The sequence below is a fragment of the Zingiber officinale genome, chromosome 9B (genome assembly GCF_018446385.1).
Source record: "Zingiber officinale cultivar Zhangliang chromosome 9B, Zo_v1.1, whole genome shotgun sequence".
NCBI lineage: Eukaryota > Viridiplantae > Streptophyta > Magnoliopsida > Zingiberales > Zingiberaceae > Zingiber > Zingiber officinale.
In genome coordinates, this window is record NC_056003.1 from 21651949 (window position 1) to 21679463 (window position 27515).

Here is a 27515-nt window from a genome sequence, read left to right on the forward strand (position 1 = left end):
CGGATGGTGCGCCTAAAAAAGTTGCTGGCGCAAGGAAATTTGATCCATTCATCCGTTGCTCGAAAGAGTTGCTTTCCATGGTGGTAAGGGCCGAGGGAGACCATCTTTGGTTCAAAAGAATCGACATTGGTTCTGCGGATGTTCTCAGGAACTCGAAAGATCGTCGCTTGGATGCCTTCCTTGGGTTTGTTTGAGGCCCATCTCAGCTTCTCCATGAAAATCCACAACATGTCTCCAAGATCGATGTTGATTGCTATAGGCTTATCAATTTCCATCGCTTATAGTTAAACAACCATATATATGTATATATATAATCTAACGTTGATTTCAGACTTGTAGCTCTGGATTCTAAGAAATTAATTATCAGTTTGCAATGTTTATCAGTTTATACATGCATGTTTCTACTTTTTTCTATGGCTTTAACTATATTTTATTTTCAGAAAAGGGATAAAGCTGGGTTTGCAAGCTAAGTCTATGAAATTCTGTATGCAGAAAAAGGACCAGTACGTGAAGATTGTTGCACATCCTGATCACTTGATCTATTCAGAAAAGGACAAGTTAATTTGCATGGTTGTGGTCTGATAAACTTAATTTTGTGGTCTCATCTTTTGTGGTTGTCATGAACTTGTGATCATGTTTGGATAGCTTGTAGTAATTGTAGAAGTTTATAAACTTAACTTAAGTGAATGTACATATATGTTGTACCAGTTTTTGGTTGAGACGAGATGTATAAAAGACAACTGAATGTATATATGTTGACAACGGTTTTTGTGAATGTATATATGTTGTACAAGTTTGTGTGTAAAAAAGTTATTTTATCTATTCGTGATTCTAATCAACATAGACAATAATTTTTTAACCGTTGTGAAAAGTATGCAAAGGATCAATGGTTTTTAAACTAAATTTGGAAGAAAGACAACAGTGTATTTATTGTCAAAAGCATATCTGCATGCGATCCAAATTATTGCAAAATTGGCAATTACAACGATTTTATATGTTACAGAACTATTGTCTTTGGTATTAAAAGACAATACTTTAAATTTGTTGCATGACTGTTGTCTAATGTGGTAAAAGACAATGGTTTTAAACCGTTATCTTTTACCGCACATTTAACAACACTGCCAATTACAACAGTTTTAAAGAGCTTACGACAACGATTTTTAACCGTTGTCTTTTAATATTTTTGTTGTAGTGTACATAACCCAATAACTCCACAATTCACTCTACTAGCTCAACTACTCTACTCCACTACTACCACTCATTGCCACCACTAACTCAATTATTAGTTTTGAGTCATTTATCAACACTTCCCCTTGATTCAAAATTACAAACACCAAGACACAATTTAAAATAAATAAACTTCTCTCTTGGAAGTGACTTCGTCAAGATATCTGCCACTTGTTCATGTGTGTTGCAGTGTTCCAACATAATTTCTTTATTTGCAACTAAGTCTCAAATAAAATGTAGACAAATATCAATATGTTTAGTCCTTGCATGGAAAGCTGAATTTTTTGTCATTGCAATTGTCACCTTATTATCACAAAAAATAATAGTTGCATCATCAAGTAATCTTCTAACCCAAATTGCTTGACATGCTGCTGAAGTTGCTGCTATATATTCTGCTTCTGAAGACGATAAGGTTGTAGTAGCTTATTTCTTTGAACTCCATAAAATTGCTCCTGATCCAATATTAAAAACACTAGCTGAGGTGCTCTTTCGATCATCCACTGAATTTTCCCAATCACTATCAGTGAACCCGTAAAGATTAAATTTTGAAACTTTAGTATAATAAATTTTATAATCCACGGTTCCAGCAACATAGAGTAAAATCCTTTTAGCTACTCCAAGATGATGCTTCATAGGATTTTGCATAAATCTGGAAATTACACCAACAGAAAAAGTAATATCTGATCTAGTATGAATTAGATAAATTAAACCTCCAACCAAACTTTTGAAATTTCTTGCATTAGCTTTTTCTGAACCATCTTCCAGTTGTAATTTCTCATTTATATTCATAGGTGTAGTAGTTGGACTGCAATTGAATAAGCTGAACTTTTTCAGAAGATCTGTCGCATATTTTCTTTGTGAGATAAAAATCCCATCAACTCCTTGCTTCACCTCAAGACCAAGAAAATAATGTAATATTCCTATATCTGACATCTCAAACTTCTTCATCATATTAGATTTAAAATCAGCCAATAGAGAATCAGAAGAACTCATATAAATTATATCATCGACATAAAGACACACAATAATATAATCATCTCTACCTTATTTTTTCACATAAAGAGTGGTTTCATTTTCACTTCTTGTGAAACCATGTTGTCGAAAATAACCATCAATCTTGCTATACCATGCCCGTGGGGCTTGTTTTAACTCATAAAGTGTCTTTCTCAATTTATACACCTTCGTCTCTTTGCCTTCAATTATAAAACCTTCTGGCTGATTTAAATAAACTTCTTCATGCAAATCGCTATTCAGAAATACAGATTTAACATCAAATTGATAAACAGGCCAATGCAATTGTGCAGCTAATGCTAGAATAATTCTCACAGTTTCAAATCTAGCAACTGGAGAAAAGGTTTCTTTGAAATCAATAACTTGTTGTTGCGAATACCCTTTTGCAACAAGTCGAGCTTTGTGTTTTTGGATGGTTCCATCGGCTTGATATTTTGTTTTAAACACCCACTTAAGACCAATCACATTCTTGCCTTCAGGTAGATCCACCATCTCCCATGTTTCATTTTTACGGATTGCAATTAACTCTTCTTTCATTGCATTCCTCCATTCCTCTTTTGTTACTGCTTCTTCAAAGGTTGTAGGATCTGTAACCAAAAGAGCAAATTGACTTTACTCATATCTTTCTCTTAAAGATCTAACCTTTGTTGGAGATGCTTCATAAGAAGATTCTTGTAAGGAGGATGAACTGTCACTTCTTGAATTTGATGGTGAGGGAGCTGGTGATTCCAAAGGAGATGATTCAACATCTTCTGTTGTTGGAGTTCTATCCTCCATTGGGATGTGAATTTGAGTCTCTTCACCTTGTGTATTCCAATTTTACTTTGAATTTTCATCAAAATCTACATCTCTCCTTATAATTAATTTGCCAATAAGAGGATTATACAACCGATATGCTTTTGATTGATTGCAATATCCAACAAATATGTATTTTTCATATTTCTTCTCAAGTTTATGACGAAATTGAGAGTTAATCAAGGCATATGCAATACAACCAAAAATTCTTAAGTGATTTACCGATGGTTTTCTACCTCGCCATGCTTCATATAGTGTTTGATTTAAAACGACCCTTGTTGGAGAAATATTCAGCAAGTAAACTGATGTGGCCACTGCTTCAGCCCAGAAAATATTTGGAAGTCCTCTGATATTCAGCAAACTTCTAGCCATTTCTACAACGGTTCGATTTTTTTCATTCAGTAACACCATTTTGCTCCGGTGTATAAGGTGTTGTTAATTCCCTGTGAATACCATGTTCTTCACAAAATTTACTAAATTCTTTAGATAAGAACTCACCTCCTCGATCTGTACGAAGAGTCTTTATAAAAGTACCATTCTAATTTTCCACAAGCGCCTTGAATTTTCTGAAATTTTCAAAAGTCTCTAACTTGTCCACTAGAAAATATACCCAACTCATCCGACTAAAATCATTAGTAAACATTAAAAAAATATTTACTCCCACCAAACGATGTAGTTCTCATAGGACCACATAAATCAGTGTGAATTAGCTCAAGGCATTCTTAAGCTCTCCATGATTGCCCACTTGGAAAAGACTTCCTTGTTTGTTTTCCATAAATACATCCTTCGCATAAACCAAGAGAACTAATTTAAGGTAATCCAAAAATCATACCTTTCTGATTTAAAAGTTGCATGCCTTTGATGTTGAGATGCCCATATCTCAAGTGTCACATCTTGGATTCATTATCTTCACTAGCAATAAAAGCTTGGTTTCCCACATTAGAGATCTTCATAGGAAACATCTTATTTTCTATCATTTGTACGCTAACAATAGACTTTCTAGAATCTTTATTAGAAATAACACAAGCTTCGTTATTAAATACAATAGCGTAGCCACCATCATCAATTGTTCAACACTTAACAAACTATGTGTCAAACTAGGAACAAAATAGACATTGTAAAGTAATTTTACTTTACCATCGCTAGTCTCCAAGGCAATTGTGTCTTTGCCTTCGACTTGTATCTGCTTATTATCTCCAAGTCTTACTAGCATCTTCTATGATTCATCAAGCTCATTAAATAATGACTTATTTTCAGTCATGTGATTTGAACACCTACTATCCAAAAATCAAATATCAATTTGAACTTCGTTAGAATGAGAATGAACCATAAATAACTTACTTTCCTCGTTTTCTTCTTTCACATAGTTTGCTTGTGAGCCATTTTGCAATTTGTCTTTATATGCCCAAATCTTTTGCAGCCATAACACTAAATGGAATTTTTATTCCATTTTTTATCCCCGTTAAATTGCTTCTCTTGTCCATTAAAATGGTTTCTTCCTCTACCACGTCCTCTACCATGAAAACCTTCTCTTCCACGACCTCTGCCAACGAAGTCTTCTTTTTTTTCTATCTCCCCCTTTACTTGAGAAGCCTGAAATGCCTTTTTTTCATTCTTCTCAACGGATCTATTTCACCTTGTCTCATGAGCTTGCAAAGAATCCATTAGTTCATCAAAAGATAAAATCAAGAGATCTTTTGCCTCCTCAATCACAATTACTATGTAATCATATTTAGGAGTCAAACTTCGCAAAACTTTCGAAACAATAATTACATCAGTGATCTTTTCTCCATAAGATCTTATTTAACTGATAATCGAAATTACTCTAGATAAAAAGTCTTGTAAAATTTCATTATCGGCCTTCATAAGCAAGACCTCAAACTCACTTCTGAGAGTCTAGAGTTTCACTGCTATTACCTTGGAGAAGCCTTGGAATTCTTTCTGCAATATTTCTCATGCTTCTTTGAAGAATGAGGTAGTTGCAATTCTTGAGAAAATCGTCTCATGTACTGCTTGTTGAAAAATGAACATTGTCTTCGAATCTTTGTTTCTGTCCTCCTTCAATTGACCTTCATCGTTATCCTTGTCGTCAAAGCCTTTCTCTATTAAATCCCAAAGATCTTGAAATTTAAATAGAGTCTTCATTTTGATACTCCAAAATTCGTAGCACTCTCCTTTGAAAATGGAGATGAGGGTTTGAGAAACTCCGTTGATTGCCATTGCAAACAAGCTAGGACACGTCAAACTCGGCGCTCTAACACCACTGTTAGAGAAAATTAGGAGGAGGATAAGAGGATAAAGATGGACAAGTGGAACACAATAATCTCTCATGCTTCAATTAAATCATAAAACATGTAACCTATTTATAAGCTACCTACATAACCCACTAACTCCACAATTCACCCCACTAACTCAACTACTCTATCCTACAACTATTACTACTACTATCACTCATTGCCACCACTAAATTATTAATTTTGAATCATTTATTAATTAAGGGACGCGGCTGAATGAGGACATGGGAAATTTATACTCAGCAGCGCGGGAAGAATATTCTTGGCTACCGGCACCGAGACTTCGATGACGAGGACTTTCTCAACTCCAGCTTCCTCTTCTACGACGAGAACGCGGACCTCGTCCGCGTCACGGTGAAGGACTGCCTGGGCACGGAGCGGCTGCGGTACACGTACCAGGAGGTGGAGATCCCGTGGCTGAAGTCGCGGCCGATGCCTGCAAAGAGAGCCGCCGCGGCGCCACCGAAAGCTTCTACCGTGGAGGAGCCGAGGTTCCCGGTGGTGCTTAACTTGCCGGTGAGCTTGACGGTGAAGCGGCCGAAAGTGTCAAGGAGCGGGGCGGCGAAGGAGGTGGAAGAGGAGGTGCTGGTGGTGGAGGGCATCGAGTACGACTGAGACTTCTCCATCAAGTTCGACTTATTCGTGAACGAGCTTGAGGGGACGGAGGGGCTGACTCCCGGCGAGAGTGAGTTCGCCGGAAGCTTCGTGACCTTGCCGCACAAGCACAAGCGCAAGCACCAGGAGAACGAAAAGAAGCTGAAGACGGCGCTTCGCCTCGGGATCACGGACCTGCTGGAGGACATCGGAACTGAGGACGACGAGAGCGTTCTGGTGAGGACGACGAGAGCGTTCTGGTGAGGATCGTGCCGAGGGCGTCGGTGGCCAGCATCGAAATTGACTTCTCAATGTGAAACACCATGCATGCACCACAAGCCGCAATCAATCAGCAAATCAAAGGACGTGGCATGTGATCCATTTCCACATGGTTGCATCCTGTGATGCGATTCGTACCAACTCGATTACTCCTGGAGGCAAAATGTTTGCATCCTTGTTATTATGTAAGTCTCTGTGTGATCGCCTTCTCCTTAATATATTATATTATAATCAGCGTTCTCTCCACAGGACTGATTCAGAAATTAGAATTAAGGTTAAGAACATAATACATAATACATTTATACAATAAAAAAAATCATTATTTAATAAAGTGTTCGGCTATATTTTGAAATATAAATTTATCTATAAATTTTAATATATGGGATGGGATCTGTACATATAAATAGATTTTATATATATATATATATAACTTATTTGCATATAAATAGATTATTAATTATATATATATATATATATATATATACCGTTTACCCTCAACATATCATATTACATTATTATCTGTACAAATAGAAATTAACTGCTAATTTAACTATCATTTTTATACAATAACACACAATAATATTTATATTTTTATATCATAAAATAAAATAATATAAAATTTTATTAACATAATAATAATAATAATAATAATCTCAAGAATATTTCCTTAATTTACTAGATTAAATTTAAAGACAAACAAAGTAGTTAACAGACTATATTCTTTGATTCGACTATAAATATTAGAAATAATTTTATAAAGACCTATTGATTCTGTAGAATACTACACAATAGATATCAAAAAATTTGTCATTTTGAAGAAAAAAATAACAGAATATTATTGATAAAAATTAACTTAAAAATAATTAAACAAATATATAATAGGCTCAAAATACTAACTCTAACTTGCAAAAATGAAAAAAAAATAATAAAAAAGATAATCTTTCGGACCTCCAAATATACTTTAAATGATAATTTTTAGGTTTAAAATTGGGCAATCAAGGATAAACTTTGAAAGTAATTATCCATCTATAAACAAATTTGATTTGATATAATAGATCCCGTGATTTAATCCGAATAAAACATTATAAGCTCTTAAAATTTTTTTATCAATCTATTCTATTATGATCATGTTAAGAAATTCTATTTCAATCCTATCATTCTACCGATCTTATTCTGATTTCAAAGTAAAAATTGATTCTGGATATTTGTACTTTCAGATAATACGATCGTACAATTCTATAATTTTACAGACTACGCCCTCACCTACATATAAAATAGCTTTTAATTACTTTTCCTGTTATGAATAATATTGATTTAGAAAGAAGAGAAAGTTAAGAATAGTACGAGCTGCATGCATTGTCGCTTGCATGTACGTACTGCAAAATCTACTTATATTTTATTATAAGACGTTTTCAATATCATTTATAATATATATTCCATTAACCATGCCCTCACCTACATATAAAATAGCTTTTAATTACTTTTTTTTGTTATGAATAATGATTTAGAAAGAGGATAAAGTTTAGTACGAGCTGCATGCATTGTCACTTGCATGTACGTACTTCAAAATTTACTTTTATTTTATTATAAGACGTTTTCAATATCATTTATAAGATATATTCCATTCTTCCCTTTGATAAAGTTATCGTTCTTTTTGTGAGCAGATTATACTGACTTCCTACAGACATATTTTTTTAATATTTTTATAATCTTGGATTAGTACATCAATAATATATCACATAATTTTATTTAAGTTGTATTAAGATGTGAGATAAGATTTGAGTTTAATTTAAGTTTTGCATAGTTGAAATCAGGATTTAGATTAAGTTTGAACTAGGTTCGAATTGTGTTAATCAATTTAATTGTTCATTTCGTCTCAAAGCATAAAGTACGTCTTATATTAGATTCAAGCTTTATTTTAGACTAATTGAATAAGAGTTTCCTTAATTAATTTCCAGGTACTGGTGAGATATATATAGGGATATCGAAACAATGACCACTTCTTAATTAAGATAAAATTAACGTAAGAATCTAGCACTAAATCAACTTTAATACAACTCTTTGGTCTAACTGGATTAGAGTGGGGTGAGTTAACTTCTGTTAGTTTCACTTGACTAGATGCACTACATAAGATACTTCATACTCAGTCTAGATATGCATTTAACCAAGCTTTCTTAGTTACTATCAGCTCAACCCGCTCTGAACTAAATTATAGGATCAAACTCAATGCTAGATGGAATTGAATAGCTTTATAAATTTTACGAACAAATAATAATTAAAACAATTGAATCATTAGAGTAGCATAGCGGAAATAAAAATTACTTAAATTGATTCAATCAAGTATACCAAAGTAATGTTAGCATACAAAACACTTAACAACTAAGCATTCAAATAGTTAATCAACTAAATCATAAATATAAACATATGCAGCTATTATAAAAATATGATTCTTATTTCTAATTTTCCTTTTCCAAAAAGCCTCTAGAGGTGGAAAAATCTTAAAGAAAAAGAATCTAATTAAAAAGTTAACCACAAATAGAATAAAAATAGCAACACAAAAACAAATGAAAATGTTATTCTTGGTGTTGCTGATCAAAAATGAAGCGCAAATTGTAACATATCACAACACAAAAGGTGAGAGAGCACAAGAGCATGAGCACAAGAGATTGAGTGTTTCACTTGTGAATTGGAGATCTTTAAGCTTTACCTCAAAGCTTTTTATAGCCCTTCTCTAGTCATTTGGAACCACCCCGATCGCCTAGATAGGTATTGACGTGCTATAACTTTTATCTTTTAAATAACATTAATAAAGCTCTCTAGTCGCCTGTAAAGGGGTCAAAATTAATCTTGACCTGACTCACTTGAATTGCTAGATAACGTCGTCTCCAGGTCATTTGGAAGTCATTCTAGTCGCCCATATGCTCTGATCATCCCGACCCAAATACGATCGCCTGGACCCTCCAACTTCACTTGTCGAGAATTATCACCATCCAGTCTCCCCGAACTCCCTCTAGTCATTTAGAACTCGTCTGGAACTATAAAACATTACTTTCCAGCAATTGTTACACGTAATAAGTAGGATGCAAATGTAAAATTACTCGTACTTACTTTAGGTTTAAACACTCAGCTTCCAGTTGATTCATCTAGACATAGTTGTCAAGCTACAATTCTCAGTTGATTCCACTTGAATTTATCCACCAAGTTTCAATTCCCAGCTTATTCCACTTAGTCTTATTCGCTAAGCTTCAGCTCTAAAACTTGATGTTGTACCGAAAAACTTAAAGCGAAGACTTCACAATGCTAACATATGGATTTTACTTAGTATCCACTTTCTTGAAGTGATTAGTATATCCAAGGTTCCACTCTTCACACTCACAACTCCAATATGAATGCCTCATGCTTGGAAACTTTCCGAAGGTGAAGAAACCTCATACAACCTTGAGTACAAGAAATACAAATAAGAAAACAAGAAAGCAAATACGAAATACAATTGAACATGAATTTACAACATGAACCTTGCTTTGCTTGTTCTTTTCTTGCTTTGGATTACCTCTTGATGGTAGAAAATGAAGCAGCACTTGTCTCCTAAACACCCAAGAACCGACTTCTTAAATGTCCACAAACTCTCCCTATGGATCGTCCTATTAAAAGTAATGTTAGAATCGTCTCTATGGATTGATACAATTAATTAATAGGTATTGAGATCAATTTTCAATAGATATAAAATATTTCATTGGGTATCTGATCTCTCTCATATAAAAAGTCATTGTGTTAAGACAAAATGTTCTTATAATTTATCTCTCTGTATCTAGTAGAGGGGTCAATAATATTGGACCGTCTGAGAGGAGTATTATAACCTTTTTACACCAAAAGTAATTTTAGAATCGAGTTAATTTAACACTAGGTCATGTGCTTTGTGCAACTACTTAATCGGTCAATCAATCGAACACTTGTGCAACTAAATTGATTAATGACGAAATTGATTAGTTGTTCTTTTTGCAACTAATTGACTCGATAAAATTAAATCTTTACTCAAAGATCTTTGAGGCAAAGACCACTTGCTCCAAGATGTCTTTTGCTCCTCAAAATAAATGAAAATTGAGTCTAATTATATGGACACTATGACACCTTGCGATTTCATATGCATACGAGTCATTACCTCGACATGGCCTTGGTCAAATTGGACGAAAAGTTCCAAGTGACTCCCTTCTAATGGCACTGAATGAATATCCATTAACTCTGATATAATTAAAGTTAAATTTAATTTGACTTTAATTAACTTTTTTTTTTGTTAGAGGTGAAGTAAACATGCAAAGAGAGAATAACTACTAGGGGCTACTTCTTCACAAATTGCAAGCGTTTAAAGTTCATCGCAAGATCCACCAATATTGCTCTCCAGGAAGATGATTGTAGCCCTGACCTTTGGGAATTCCTCTCAATGACAACCAAGTTTAGTTGAGTAGAAATAATGATTCCCATTAACTGATTGTTAAGAGAAATATTTAGCAGTTCAGACAATTAAATTTGACGTATCAAGAAAACGCTGATAACACTAGAACATCAGAAGGTTAATTGATGGGTTGAAGTTTTTTTGACAAGTCACGATACTGTTATTTGTTTAAGAAACGTCAGCATTTACTGTCATAATATAACTTTATAAAACATGGTGGGAAAGGCGATTTGCCTAGCTCCTCAGCCAGCCCATTCCCATAATATAGCAAAGAGAGGATACAAATAACAACAATATTCAACAAGTCATTTCAGCCCTAGGAATAACAGAATTTGTACTTCTGTAGCCAAAACTATTTCCTGACTAACCAGTGCACCAGAGAGGAATCAAGAAAGAAACGAAAAAAGGGATTGCAAGGCAGCAAACAGCTTCATCGTCGACTGAGCATATCATCATACCTGTTCGATATCCACCTCGCTGTTGATGTCAATGTCTAACATTTCAGAATCCACCTTTTCCACATCAATCTCATCATCGTCACCCTGGTACTGGAAAAGGGTAATGAGAGTATCAGAATGACACACATGAACATTTAAAATACTAAAATAAATGAGTTGACAGTTATTTTGATGCATAACTTGGAGGGAGAAGTGGAGGCAAGAGACAAATAGTAGTACATTGAATATTTTGTGACATTTCCTCTCCTATTCCCCTTCTTATCCTTCTATCCAAGTAAACCAAGCCTTAGCATTAAATCAACAGACAATCGGATAACTTTGGTGCCCAAACAACACGTGTAAAGGAAAAAGGTTCTGAAGGTCACTAGCATGATTAAGTTTGAGAGGGTGCAGTGAAATTTTTATAAGTGAAATTGTGAACTATAGGAAGGCCTATTGGAATACTTTGTGACAATTCCATCCAAGTTAACGAACAATACCATCATCAAGCCATGTTATCCCCAAGTATTTGAGGATGGTTTCATTAGGTGTCAACAGCCACTCAGCCAGCATTAAAAAAGTCTAATGTTTACTCAAAATTTCTAACTATATGAGGATAGATCTTAACCATTGGTATATCAAGCACAGAGGTTTGCACTACCACCTGCTTGTATGCATTTTGAGTAGCCTGAGGTGGTGGAGGTATACAAGTACTCTTGGTTGAACGATCTGCATCATCTGTCTCATTGACTGCAATAGTTTCTGCAGCTTCATGTTTCTCATCAAACTCATTGGCTTCTAGCAATTCATCAATCGCATGAGCAGCCATACCAGTCAAAGGCAAGCTGTGACGCACTTCCAAACCCTTACCCTGTTGGTTATGGACGTTGCTTAAGAATCTTAAATGAATAAGAGGCAAACTTCAACGACATTTAGAGATATATACATATGTATACATGTTAAAAAACGCAAGGCATTTAGTTTAGTTCAACATATACCTTTGGCAATAGACAATCAGAATAATTTAAAAAATCCTAAAGATATCTAGTCTGATTATTGAAACTTACCCATTTATATGCTACGAAACTACATTCATATATCAACGCAATTGTGCTAGAAGGGTCAATAAAATTTAAATGCATTAGGAACGTAAGGAAAAAGGACACAGGAAAAATTCCATCTGACCTTATCCAAAGATCCAATGCTAGAAGCATTTCTTCCTTGTTTGTGATTGTAATCTTCCACTTGTGACGTATTTCTTTTTAGGATTGCTTTCATTGTTTCAATTCTTTTGATGGTAGTTTCTGACATAGGTGCAGGTCTTTCAGACCTCTGTGATTTCTCTGATCTGAAAGGTGCCTCAAAATCTCTCTCCCTCTTTCTTAAATTACCTGCAACAATAGAGTAATTACACCAACATAATAAAAATATGCTGCGTACTGAGAGCTTCAGTTATTATAGAATGTTCTCTGGAAGATGCATTCTGCAGTCTAGAATAAAGATGCAGCTGAACATAATTTTTCCTAAACTGTAATTGATTAAATCATAATATATAAAGACTCAGATAATAGTTAATGAATTAGGAAAACTATGTATTTTGTAATCCATTCAAAATCTGAATTGTGCACAGATAACTACTATATATAGTATAATCCATGATTTCTAATCTCTATTGCGCAATGATGAGGCTAGGCACAGAATAGTTTTGTACTAGTACAGAAGGCTCAGGTAACAAATCAAGTTTATCATCTAATATAAATTAGCATTAAACCATGCACAACCCAAACACCCCAGCAGGATGGATTGAATCAATGCAAGTAGATTCGATTATCAAAGTGATAATATTGTCAACGCCAGCATTTAATGATTCAAGAGGGCCCCCCCACCCCAGCTGTATATTAATCGCCAGAACAATTTAAGATTGCTCAACCTTCCATTAAGAAGAGGAAGACAAGACATTAAATTTAGACAGTTCAAAACTTCTTCCATCATAACTTATCATCAAATTACCAATTTCTACTTATTTGCTAGTAGCTGGATATTTAAATTGTCTCTTCTCGACTAATAAAACCGTATTTAGAAGTTCATTGTTCCTTGAGCTTATTTTACCATCAGCATTAGGATCCCCGTCACTGATAATATTAGCACTTGGATCATCTTCATAGGCATTAAGTTTTAAGGTGTCTGAACTAAATTGATCTCCAATCTTCTGCAGACGAGTCTGTGACCTGTAAACAGATAAAAGTTCCAAAATCACATCTGAATGCTCAAAAGGTTCAAAAAATATTTGAAAGCAAGGCAACCAGTTAAGTGCTAGATCCTAATCACTGAAGCATAAGTCGGACCCTTGAACATGAAAAACCTAGGAATACAGTTTAAAGACAATACCATGTCTAAAAGTTTTCAAAATGAAAACGGGTAAAAGCAATGAGAACTAATAGCAACATTTATTGCTCTAAAAATAATACTTGCCGTTTTAACTCCTCCTGTGCTTTTATATAACGTCCATGAGCTCTGATGAACTTTTTTATTTTTGAAGTGATCCTGCATCACCATTAAAAAAAAGAAGAAAAACATTAAAGATATATATACTTCAAAATTATGAAGAATATATGATATGATTAAGCACCAGATCTAGGAATATTTATAACCTTTTGTAATCTTCTTGTTCTTTATTAAGTTGGGATTCAAGATCCTCCATTCGAGTAGAAAGCTTGTGAGCTTCATTGATTTTCTCATCCAACAAGCTCTGTAGAGGAAAAGTCAAGAACAAAAGTGTATCACCTTCATAAATATATAAATGGAGAAAGGAATTCACATCTGGTAGGAGTAGAGCTAATTGGATTAGTGATGGAAATTATGAGAAACTAACTAGAAACCTCATTTTAGAAACCCAGTGGGAAAAATGCAAATGTCAACATTAATCAAGGTTCAAATATCGTTGCATTTATTATGTTTTAAGAAATCATTATAATACACTTCATCTTGGATTCTCATGCCAGTGGGAATCTCTTTCAATGGTGGAGGAAGTCCACAATGCAAATGGTGCTTAGTTACCATAATGAATTTGGATGAACCCACTATTACTATGGACAGTGTATATGAATAAACACACCAAAACTGCATATGCTACTAACTAATTGAATGGACAAGCTTTGTATGCTCATTCTAAATATCCTTACGTGTTTTGAATTATATTATTTGGTGCCCTAAATTACATTAAAAAAACAACTCCACTATGCACTGCACATCATGCTGATTGTTTCTTAAAAAATAATAACATTTCAGATGGCAACGACTTATGATCATGCACGGTAAGCAAACTGGAAACCATTAGTTTTTTTAAGGAGTTTCTAACTTGACCTTCACAATATTCATTTCATTAGAAATGGCCAGAATATAAAGATAAAAACAGAAACGATTCAGCTTATATCACAATAGCATAGAAGAGTAACTCAGGCATTTTCAACAACAAAAAACAATTACCAATGGCAATGTACAAAATCACTCCTGCTAAGATGGAGATCATTTACTATGATTGAGTGTCTTACAAAGGGTGGTTTTCGGATTCTGTTATGAAGGTACTGTATGCCCCAAAAGCACATATTAACTTGTCGGTATATGAAAACTGAAAGCAAAATATTCCCCAAATCATTCTCCAAATGCAGAAGGAACGTGCATTCCTCAAATAACTTCTTCACATTTTTGGCTTATTATTGTGGCTTATTATTAAACCAAATTTAATTGTTTTACACACAACTAGAGATGTTGAGCACATGATTTATAGATAATTAAACTAGAAAAAGAACTAATAGTGCTTAGTGTACACATTTAATTTGATGAATAATGGATTGATATGTGAATGAAAGTGTTTTTTTGGCAGAAAAGACTGAAATTGATATAACGTCTAGAGGAATGTTATAATGAATTTGATGATATGAATCCCTCAGCTAAAAATGAGGGATGGTGTTTTTTAAAGCATGAAGTGCAGGTCTTATCTGCCATAGATAAGACCTAGGTTGGTGACACTTGGGCCAAGTGTCACCAACCTAGGTCTTATCTATGTTTGTTATTCATTATGTGATAAGGTGTGCAATATTTTCTCTTGAGAGTTAACAATTATTAAAATATACTCCTCTGGAGGCAATCATTGATAAATAATTTTTGGGCAATCATCACTAATATACCACATACGCGGTACGCCATGTGTAATGATCCAATTGTAAGTCACATATATTAACTTCTTAATACTTAGGTTGCAACTTTTAGAACTATTTAAAACCAACCCTTGAAATCTTTGTATTTGCATCCTAATTTTTTATTCGATCAAAATGCCCACTTAATATAAATATTATAATACTGATTAATTACCAGATAGACTATTTGAGGTCAATATCTGTCTCAGAAATGCAGGACCAACATAAGAATACCCAATCATCATCAGGTTTGACTTAGGATTCAGAATCAGGCTCTGGCTGTTCACACAAATAGAATTTAGAGATCTATATTTGTTACTAGGTAATCCGTAATCGCCAAATTTCAGGCTCAAAAAACACCATTTAGACCTTTTCAGATGATCCGAACATCTTTTTCTATTTTTAATAATTTTCATTTTTATGGTACTTTTATGAGTTAGGGTTTGCCTAAATAAACGTCCTATTTAGGTGTTTGAAGAATTATCCTCTATTATTAGTAAAGTTCCTTTTTTGGTTCCTTTTTTGGTAAAACCTAGAAAACGACAGGTTTCTCTTTACTTTTCAATGATTTCTATTCTTACCTTCTCCACAATCCCCCCTTCTTATCAGTCCGCAAAGATAATTGTTATCTTGCCTAACGTCAGTTGGTATCAGAGTCATAGTCCAAATTGAACCATGTGGATAGAATAGTGGCCTTGAACGAAGGAGGCGGTCAAGGATGAGCACATGCTTGGCGGAAATCCTGAAGAGCGAACCCTAAATGGTGAAAGTCTTCGAGGAGAGGAGTGACCTCGATTGACCGGATGCTTGAGGGAGACCCAAAGCAAGTCGTGACCGGATGTTTAAGAGGCCCAGAGCAGGTCAAAAGTGATCAAATGCTTGAGGGGAGACCTGGACAATGAGAATAATGGTGGTTCCTCATTTGAGAGGAAGATTATTAAGAATACAATCAAAGTCCCAGATTGGAAATATATATAAAAGATTATGGGTTTAAAAGATGGAAGATATCTTCATTGGTATAAGGCCTTTTGGAAGATTTCAACAACAAATCCATGAACACTCAGGTTCAAAGTAGACAATATCATACTATTATAGGGATATGTGAATTCTTTTAATCATAGCAAGTGGTATCAAGGAGACAAATACCAACTGATGCCCGGATAGAATAGTGATTATCCAGGGGAATTGAGGAGAAGGCAAGAAGGGAAATCGCCGAAAAGCAAAGAGAAATTCATTATTCTCTAGGTTTTGCCAAAAAAAAAATAAAACTTTATTAATAATAGAGGATAATCCCTCAAATAGCTAAACAGGACGCTTATATAGACAAACCCTTTACCACCAAGTTTTGGCACGGAAAACACCATTTATGACTTTTTCGAAGGATCTGAACATCTATATTCTATTTTTAGTCATTTTTATTTTTATAGTATTTAGGGTATTTTTGATATGTCGGGTATTTGTTGATTAGGGTTTGTCTATATAAACATCATGTTTCACTATTTGAGGGATTATCCTCTATTACTAATAAAATTTCTTTTTTGGTAAAACCTAGAGAACGGTGGATTTCTCTTTGCTTTTCAGCGATTTCTCTTCTTGCCTTCTCAATTCTCCCTTCTCGTTAGGCCGCAGGATAATCACTATCCTACCCAGCGTCAATAGATATCAAAGCAAATTAGATCCAATGGAAGGTGGTCGTGGTCACAACTTCCAATTGAGAAAGCCGAGCATCATAGCGTTCAGGATATGATGACGACAATTGAGGATTTACAGAGCAAGTCGCAGATTTAACCCAACATCTAGCCGCGTGAAATCTTAAAGATCGTGAAATCTCAGATCATGGATCTGAGTCTATCTTCGAGAACCCATATTACCATCATAATATATACCAGAAATGCAGAGCTCAGGAGGAGCCTTATGAAGACCTCGATTTTTGGGTTAATCTGCCTCAATTTCTAGTACGTTACAAGCGGAGAGCTTCGTTGATTGAATCAACAAAGCTGAGGATCTTCGACTATAAGCAAGTTCCAGATCGGATGAATGTGAAACTGATTGTCATAAGACTCAAGTGTAAGCATTGGCATGATGGGAGCGGTTGCGGCATTTATGAGATGGACAAAGCAAACCCCAAATAACTGATTAGGAGAAAATGAAGAAAATAAGGAAACACTTTCTTTCAGCTACACCTAAACTTTGTTCCAACGACTTGAGACACGACGCAAGATTGATGGACAAATATACGAATGAGTTCTACCAGTTGGCTACCCGAAACAACTTATCCAAGACAGAGGAGTAGATGGTGGCACAATACTCAGGGGGTTGCATCAGGCCTTGCAAGATATCCTCAGCCTTCATTCATTGTAGACAGTTTCAGAGATCTACCAACATGCGCTGGCGGTTGAAAAGCAACAAAAAAATCAGAGGGTAGAGGAGACCAAAGCTAGTTGGCCCTCAGAATTCTCGTCCTTCAGAGTAGCAATAGTCACCACAAGTTAATTTTAAGGCCCCTTTAAGGCGTTATCGTTGAGGTGAATAGAGGCATAGGGCAAACAAAATACAAATGCAAAAAACCTGCTCCTACTAATTCCTTGACTCCCAACGGTGATTAAGGGGATGAGTGGTTGAGAACCAATATTGTTTACACTACCTACACCGTTGCGGATAAAGTATGATCATCGACAACGGTAGTTGTGAGAACATAATATCCAAAAAGACCATCAAGAAATTATGGTTGAAAAAGAAAAGTCATCCTAAGCCGTATAACTTATCGTGGTTGAATAAAAATATTGAGGTAACACTAGACAGGCGATGCCTCATACTTTTTCAATTGGCAGCAAATATTTTGATACCGTTTGGTATGATGTGATCATGGATGCATGTTATGGCCGATCTTGGCAGTATGACTGCAGCATTATCCACGATAGATGGAAAAATTCTTATACCCTTTATATCAAAGAAAAGAAGATTGTGTTGGTGTCGGGCAAGAAAAAACCACTCTAGTTTCGGTAACCAGAACTACTAATCTGTTTTCTATATTTAGGTTTTTAGATGAAATGGAGTATGAAAACGTTGTCTATGCTGTGCTACCTTGCCAAAATGATGTCATAGCCATAGACACTTTCTTGCTAGCCAAAGTATAGGAGCTGCTAGTGGAATTTGCCGAATTGATGCTAGGAGATCTTCCTGCTAGGCTGCCACTTATGAGAAATATCCAACATCAAATTGATCTTCTTTCAGAGTCGAGTTTGTCTAATCGACCAATATATCATCTTAGTCCTAAGGAAGCTGACGAATTACCGTATCTGGTGGTGGAGTTGTTGGAAAAGGGTCATATCCGTGAAAGCATGAGCTCATGTGCAGTTCCTACTAGTCCCAAAGAAGGATGACTCATGGCATATGTGTTAATAGCTGAGTCATCAACAAGATTACTATGAAGTACAAGTTTTTAATTCCCCGTTTGGACGACATGTTGGATCAGTTATTTGATTCTACGGTCTTCTCAAAAAATTGACTAAGATACCACCATATCAGAATAAGACTAGAAGATAAATGGAAGACAACATTTAAGACAAAACATGGGATATATGAGTAGATGGTAATGCCTTTTGAATTGTCCAATACACCCAACACATTCCTTAGGTTTATGCATTAGATCTTGCGGTCTTTCATAGAAAAGTTTGTGGTAGTTTACTTGATGACATTCTCGTCTACAATCCGGCATGGGCATCACACTTCGATCTCCTCCGTGATGTTTTTGAAAGCAGAAAACAGAGTACTTATTTGTCAACAAGAAGTGTTCTTACTTTACTACATTAGTAACTTTCCTTGACTTTATTGTATCTACCAATGGTGTGTATGCTGATGAAGCAAAGATAAAGTGTTCTTATTTTATTATATCAATAACTTTCCTTGGCTTTATTGTATCTACGATGGTGTGTGCGCTGATGAAGCAAAGATAGACGCAATCTATAGCCTCAGTCGAGAACCTTGCACGATAATAGAAGTTTTTATAGCTTGGCTTCTTTCTATCGTTGATTCATCAGAAATTTCAGCATTATATGATTGCTCCCATCACCGAGTATCTCAAGGAACGAGATTTCACGTGGTCTGAAGAAGCGGAGGACAGTTAACAAAGGCACCGATTCTGGCATTTCCTAATTTGAAATGTGTTCAAGGTTAACTGTGATCCATCCGGTAATGGTACATGAGGTGTTCTGAGTCTATATGGGCATCAAGTTGCTTTCTTCCGTGAAAATCCAAGAAGAATTATTCTACCTACGACTTGGAGTTCTATGTCATTGTTCAGTACTTGAAGCATTAGCGTCACTACCTAATACAAGCGTTCATCACGAAACCTTAAAGTATATCAATGGTCAACACAAGCCTAGTAGGTGGCATGCTAAGTGGGAGGCTTATTTATTGGAGTTCACGTTTACGCCGAGACACCAAACTAGGAGCCTGAACCATGTCTCAAATGCCCTGAGCCGTTGCTCTTCATTTCTTACGACCATGAATACCAAAGTTACAGACTTCGAGGTTTTTGTAGACATGTACGCAACTAACCCTTCATTTGGAAGGATAATCTAAGAGATACACGATGGTATTTTATTTGCATAATAGTTATCTGTTTCGTGAATTACAGGTGTGCGTTCTTCATTAAGGCAGCAAATTATTAATAACATTCATAATGCGGAGCACTTTAATTGTGACAAGACATTGGCCCTTATCTCTGTTCACTTTTAGTGACCCAAGTTAACAAAGTAGTTCACTTTATAGGCCGATGCTATGTATGCCAGTGGTGTAAGAGTATTCTCACTAATGCAGGCTTGTACACTCCTTTACTTGTTCCTGAAGCTCCTTGATTCGATGTCAGCATGAATTTTGTATTAGATTACCCCCCACCCAACAAACCTCATATTCTATTCTTTTTGTGGTTAACATGTTTTCAAAGATGAGCATTTTGTGGCTCGAGGAAGACTATGGATGTTGTCCGAATTGTCCATCTTTACTTCAAGGAGATCATGCGGTTACATGGCATTTCTCGATCCATGATTTTAGACCATGATACCAACAATTTCCGGAAGAGCTTGTGGAAAATTAAGAACGTGATTGAACTTTAGTGTCTATCCCCTATACAGATAGCCAGACTGAGGTGGTGAATCAGAGTTTGAGTAAGCAAAGGGACTTGGCATTACCTCAAGCAAAGTTTGCCTACAACAGATCAAGAAACAGGACCACATGTTTGAGTCCTTTTGAGATTGTGCGGAACCCATCTGAGATTCCAGACTTAGGTCCTATTCCACGTGTAGGATGATTTAGTCCTAAAGCGGATGATATGCAGAGCATCTTTGGGGCATTCATAAGCAAGTGAAACCAGCAATTATTGAGAGCAATATCAAGTACAAGACTTGAGTTGATAGTCATCGTCGTTAAGTACTTTTTAAGGTCTGAGATTTTATATTAACTTAAGATTATTTCCCTTGTCGACGAGCATAATAAGTTGAAGGATCAAAGGAATGGACCGTGTGAGATACTACAAAAGATCAACAACAATACCTACAGATTACGTCTTCCTAGTCATTTGAAAACTTCTGATGTCTTCAATGTGACTATGGATACTGATGTTACTACTACGAACTCGGGCGACTAGTTCAAGACTAACATAGGAGTACCGAATCTTGAACACGTCATAACTTATGACTCGGAACTCAAAATCAAACTCTGTTTGTGCTCAGGCATGCAGAATTTAGAGATTTATATTGTTACTAAATCGTAACCACCAAGTTTGGGGCCAAAAAATACCGTTTAGGACCTTTTCGGAAGATCCGAACATCTATTTTCTATTTTTAGTAATTTCTTATTTTATGGTATTTCAAGTATTTTTGGTATGTCAGGTATTTCTGGATTAGAGTTGTTTTGTTTAGCTGTGAGGGATTATCCTCTATTATTAATAAAAAAAAATTGGTAAAACCTAGAGAACAGCGGATTTCTCTTTTCTCTTCTTGCCTTCTCCTCAATTCCTCCTTCTCGTCAACTCGTAAGATAATCGCTATCCTGCTCGATGTCACTCATCTTACCATTGAACTTTTTATAAGACTAAATAGCTATAATATCTAAATTTTTTAGACCGCATAATTACAATAATACATTGAAGGGGAGTTTTGGCGCAACGATAAAGTTGTTGCTTTGTGACCTAAAGATCACGGGTTTGAATTCTGGAAATAGCCTCTTGCAAAAAAACAAAGTAAGGCTTGCGTACAATGGATCCTTCGCCAAGACCCTGCATGGCGGGAGCTTCGTGCATCGGATTGCCTTTTTTTATAATTACAATAATACATTCATTGGTCTCCCTAGACTCACTCCTACAACCAACAGATTCAACTTGTCAAACAATAGAAACAATAGAAATCTCGAAACGTGTTAATTCTTTTTCTCTCATTTGTCATTAGTTAGAACTGCAAAATTTAAAAATTCATATTATTCCCATAGCTGCTACAATAACTTTTGGTATGTGTCTTTTCCTAATTGTCTCACACACTTGAGTTATAAAGGATGGTTGGATGTATCAACACAACAACAACAACAACAACAACAACCAAGTCTTTTCCCACTAGGTGGGGTCGGCTGATGGTTGGATGTATCAACATCTTAAAAATTTTCCTTTCAGCCTAAGAAGCACAAAACAAATTTAGACAAGACTTTAAGCCCTTCTTCATTTTAACCATACACATCTTACATAATTAATGATATATTAATGCAAGATATTTAAACACTTTTTATATTGCATGGTTTTCTGAATCTATATTATATATCAAGCTATTAAAAGGTGGTTCCAAGTTGTGACAGAAGACCCACTACTTAGCACCTTGGTAATAGGTGGCTGCCTCAGGAAAGACCTAGGCAGTCAGTATTAAAATTATATTAAAATAAAAAAAATATATATTAAATTAAAAATAGTTAATATTAATGTATAAATATATAATGTGTATATTTTTAATCAATCAAAAAAAGTTTACAATCACATAAATAAATCATTGCAGATAAAGAAGCACTAAATATGACAGCAACATAACAATTCATAATTTATATTAGAACTAAGAAAAACAACCACAAAATCTGGGTGGAAAAAGGCATTCTGAGTGTTTTCTGATTAATTATAAAAGCATAATAATTGACAACATTCCTAAAGATTCCACATTTTAGAATCCTATAAGTAGGTTCAAGAGTTTTATTACTGGATTCAGGGTGAATTTGACATGAACAGGGAAGAAAACAAAATACTCACCTTAATAGGATCTAACATAATCAAATTTATTATGTTAGATACCCAACTGTAAATTTTAGGGGCCCAATTGTCAAATTATAATAATATATAGACATATAAGTAGAGGGTACTACCTAATAGTGTGTGGGTGGGCACGCACGCACACACACATGGTATTAAAGCCTCATTAATTACTCCATCAATCTTTACTAGGTAGCAAATCCAGCATCATGATAGCAGACACGATCCCACTGTAATAAAACTCCAACAACGACTTGATCCATGCTAGCTTTCAACTACTAGGGAACTTGCTATCACAACTTCCCTATGCAACAGTGGGGGAACACAAAAACTGCCTCTCATGATGCCACTCATATGATCTCTCAACACATGCCAGTCTGTTTTCATGGTTGCTCATAGAACCAAAGCTCTGTATACATCTGACCTAGCCCAAAAACTATGCTCATGACTTCTTCCACTTTCGTGGAGCATTTGTGGTGGCTCACGCAACCAGTACATCTACGCAATTGCAACACCTAACTGTTTGCGCCACCCACCCATTTACAATTCCTGCCTGATTTCTTCAACAAGAAAAAATGGATCAGGAAATGATCAAGTGAACAAAAATGACAATCTTTTGCTAACAAAACGTTGTTGGTTAGCCATCCTAATCGTCCATTTCTTTAACGTGTATAAATTTATAAATAAAGCAAAATACACATTAGTCATTTCCATGGAAATACCTGTAACTCTAATACCACCAACTACAACCCAAAAATTTCAACAACAAAAATTCCAAACCGTAAAACTCAATGAGCTTTATAAATCATCTCATTGCAATTAATATGGTCTGAAGAAGTACAGAAAATAGGTTATAGCAGAGAAAAGTAACAACTATGAGAAAGTACATAGAAGAAAAATAGATATATCAATGGATTATTAAAGGGCAGCCCGGTGCACGAAACTCCCGCTAGACGGGGTCCCGGGGAAGGATTCATTGTACGCAGCCTTCCCCGAGGTCCCGGGGAAGGATTCGAACTAGTGACCTTTACGTCACAAATAATAGAACAAACAAAAGAACAGTAATCTCAAAGATAAAACTAAAATTCACCTCAAGTTGGGATTTGTGATCATCAAGCATCTCAATATCCAACTGAAGTTGCCTTAGCTGCACGAAGTTCAATGAGGAAAAAAAACACAGTAACAAGTTACAACTTGCAATTCCTAACAGCAAAACTTGACAACAAGACTAAAACCTGCTCTTCAAGATCATCTTTATCATCATAGGATGGAACCTTATCTTCCTTTTTCCTCTCTTCTGAACCATCAGAAGCTTTGAAGCTTTCAGAAAAATCACTTTCTCCATCTGTACGATGTTTCTTTCTATGCCTTCTGTCACTGTAAATTTGTATGCCACCAGCATATAATGAATGTCTGATGAAATATATAAAGTTATATCCATATATGCTAGTTGGATAACGAAAACAATAAGTTATCTAGATAGGTATACGAATGTTGCATGAGAAAGATCAATGTGCCTCAGTTACCGATCTCATTAGTTCAAGAATAAATTTGTGAGCTTCAGCTATGGTCATTGAGAAGAGAAAATCTTCAGATAAAGAATCACAATATTTCTTGGATCAACGATGAAAACAATGAAAGGTGGCCCTTTATTGGTCCTGAGATAATCTGGTTTCATAACTTGGGCGAATAAGTTTAGATTTTATGAGAAATAGTAAATTATTCTATTTTGAACTTTAATCAGGTAGTTTATTCTATCACCTGATTATTTTAAAATGGGCCCATCTTTGTTGCATCAATTTATATAATCACCCATGTTCGTACACAATACATGTCTTCATGACTTGAATATAAATAATAGCAACTATGGAATATTAAATCATGAAAGACCTTGTTATGTACAAAGTAGTATCCTCTGAATATTACAGGACACAAGAATTAAAAGTAAAGTTTCAAAGATGAAGGAATCTATAATGCAAAAGGTTTAATAGCCTTTGATTATTTTTAAAAGAAGCTTACCTTCTCCTGATGGGTGACCTTGAAAGACTAGAGCCTACAAGTGGAATCATGAAATCATCAGAATAACCCAAAGAAAACATTTATTACAAGTAAACAAAGAACAGAAAACTATTAGGTAGAAGAAGTGCAGAAAGCTATTAGGCCAAGGATGTGCTCATGAACTAGACAGCGTAAAAACCATAGAAATTGTTTTTTCGAGAAGAAAGCAGAAATACACAGAAACTCATGATAATGCTAACCTCTATCACGGGAGATTGGTTTTTGATAGCGAAAAGAATGTTGAGCCCTTGGAACTCTGCCAGGAGATACCCTCCTATGAGGAGAATACCTTCTGTCAAGTTTATCTCTTAAGTCTGCACTTCGAAGATCACGTCGACCTGCAGATGAGGCGAAATTTTTCAAGGAAAAGAAGAAATTGCAATTGCTTTCTGATACCAAGATTGTCCGAGATTGGAGAACCAAATAATTTTATCAAGCTTACCATCCGCATGAGAAACATGATAAATTCAATAATGATTAATACTGGCTTCCCGAAAATTCCAAAGGACCATGGAACAAACAAAGTAGATGATTAAGATAATAAATCAATACCCATGCAAGGATCTTAGATCACTGAGAGTCCTTTGAATATACAATAAATAGATGATGGGAAACTTGTAATAGATCTCTTCTGGAGCAAAAGAAAACATAAGCAACTGACACTGAGATATTTCCCACTGATGAGCCATTAAGAGAAGTAAAGCGTCTTCCATCAGGTAATTGATGCTGATCTGGCTAAGAATCTCCCAACATAATCTTGCAACAAATACCTTCTATAATTGTTTAGAGGCCATCAAATAAAGACCCAAAACATGAAACCCAATCCAGAGCGCATGAAATCAACCAAATGTTTCATATATTACTTGCTGAACCTGTTGATAATGTAGAGACTAGAGCCATCATATATCAGTAAGTACACAACAAAATCTAGTATTTATAATCCTTCGCCTTCATTTGGTCATTATCAACACCAGAACAATCAAAAACTACCATGCACCAACTGTGAGTCTAAGAAAACCAGGATGTGGGCCAATTGCTGGAGATCCCAAAAAGCTGTCTGATAGTTAATAATTTCAACCTTTATATTGAAATATTCAATAATAAGTTCATCTGAAAATATTTTGGAAAAGAAAAACAAAAAATGTTCCATTTGCAGATAACTGTTCCAAGTTTTATCATTTGCCCAGTACAAGTAGCAGTGATCCTACAATGCGAGTTCAGTACAGATAGACCTAAACCTAGGAAATTGAAGTAGTAGATTAAGAATAGACTTAAATGTACAATCCAAGAGTTTCTCAAAAAATGCCTTGATTATCCTGAAGAAGAATAACGTGAAACAATTATAAACCGCATACTTACACTTGCAGCTGTGTACTTACATTTCCTGTACATTTAAAATAACCACTTTCCAATCTGTTGTTAACTAGCATTTCATATGTAAAATACTTGTAAAAAAAGAAGCATTTAATTAATGCAAGAGAAGCTAAATTTCCCTAAACTATAAAACAGCAAATATTATTGGAAAATGAAAAGGTAGTAAAAAAATATGAAAGATCACAATTCATTTTCTCAATAAGTTCTATTAAACAGAATAATTAAGCATTTCAAATAAAAAAAGGTATAAAAAATAGAATTTCTAACCCATACAGAGTTGAATTTCCAATCTAATAAATTCATTCACTATATTATTTTAAAGCTGGTAGCCAAATTTAAGTAGATAATGAAGATATAAACAAAGCATAATTCAATCAAATGTCTTGACAAATTCTCAGGATTTCAATTAAATCATATGGTGGAAATTGTTTTCTCTTCAAATGCAAGGAGACATGTCTTACCAATACAGAATTCACAGCAAAGAGTGGCAACTAAAACACGTTGTCAACCAGCATCCAGCTCCATAAATTATTTAGGTGGTCTCATAATCGTTCGACCAATCATGAATAGACCAAATCTTCCGTTACGAACATAACAACGCATACTAGCGCAACCCATGGTGAACGAATCAATTTGAAAAATTAGTGTAATTATGTAAACTGAAAGTAAATTATCCTTTCAAATTTTTTAGTAAAGAGAATATGCCAAGCAAAACTATCTCCTTTTCAAGTGCCTAAACAGGGGAAAACTCTTTTTCAAACAAGAAAATAAATAAAGGGTAAGCTGCGATATAATTTGAAACATAGAAGTCGGGCCAACACAAACACCAAAGGAGCCGCCTCACCACTAAGCCTTAATCAATCGCCATAAGAAGCCAAGAACAAGTACAAGTAGCATTATCGAAAAAAATGTGAAGCAGAAAACGAAGAAGAGAAAACAAACAGACAAGCGATTACCACTGAAAGACCCGCTGAAGCGACGGAGCTCCGCCTCGCCATGGGCAAAGTTGCAGCTCTGGCGAGGGCATCGACCCCTCTGGAACAGTAAGCAGAGCTTCGTCTTGTAAAGCTTCCTCCCAAACATGGCGACCACGAAGAAGAGAGATCGAAGCACAACCGAGCAACGATTAAGTAGGAGATCGTGCAGGAAGCCGGAAGCCGGAGACGATCGGATAGCGTAGCGAAATAAACACTCAGACAAAAGGCCACCCTCCGCCTCGGAAACCCTAGTTTCATTCCCAATTCGATGCTATAAAGTATATATTTAATGTATTTATTCTTTTATAATAACAGTTAACCAACATAACATATCAAACAATTTTATATTTGTAAACTTAACAAAATTAATTATTTAAAAATTCTAATTTTACCTAATTATAATAAATAATTAAGATTAATACAAGTAATTCTTCAAGTTGGATGCATAAATTTAATTGCTTAGAGGTGCAATGCAATTCCATCTCTTCGCACAGTAGAAGATAACATCTTCGGCGCCGCACAATTGAGATGGTAAGAAATA

General features: G+C 35.2%; 1 protein-coding gene and 1 pseudogene across 5 annotated transcripts; one reads left to right on the plus strand and one right to left on the minus strand.

Moving 5' to 3' along the window:
- The first annotated feature begins 5543 nt into the window (after positions 1-5543).
- LOC122022874 lies at positions 5544-6185 on the plus strand (annotated as a pseudogene).
- A 4628-nt stretch (positions 6186-10813) lies between these two features.
- On the minus strand, positions 10814-27252 carry LOC122024131 (zinc finger CCCH domain-containing protein 13-like). 5 transcript variants are annotated; one of them, XM_042582682.1, is made up of 11 exons: positions 26954-27252; positions 24824-24961; positions 24585-24618; positions 23801-23942; positions 23656-23712; positions 13739-13836; positions 13560-13631; positions 13197-13315; positions 12273-12478; positions 11749-11958; positions 10814-11198 (listed from the first exon to the last, which is right to left on the minus strand). In XM_042582682.1, exons 1-11 carry the CDS (start codon positions 27078-27080, stop codon positions 11103-11105), a joined length of 1299 nt encoding a protein of 432 aa, XP_042438616.1. In that variant the 5' UTR covers positions 27081-27252; the 3' UTR covers positions 10814-11102. The 5 variants fall into 5 exon arrangements, with proteins under 5 accessions (XP_042438616.1, XP_042438615.1, XP_042438617.1 ...); XM_042582681.1 differs by having other exon boundaries at positions 11716-11958; XM_042582683.1 differs by having other exon boundaries at positions 11752-11958; positions 26954-27251.
- Between the last annotated feature and the right edge of the window lie 263 nt (positions 27253-27515).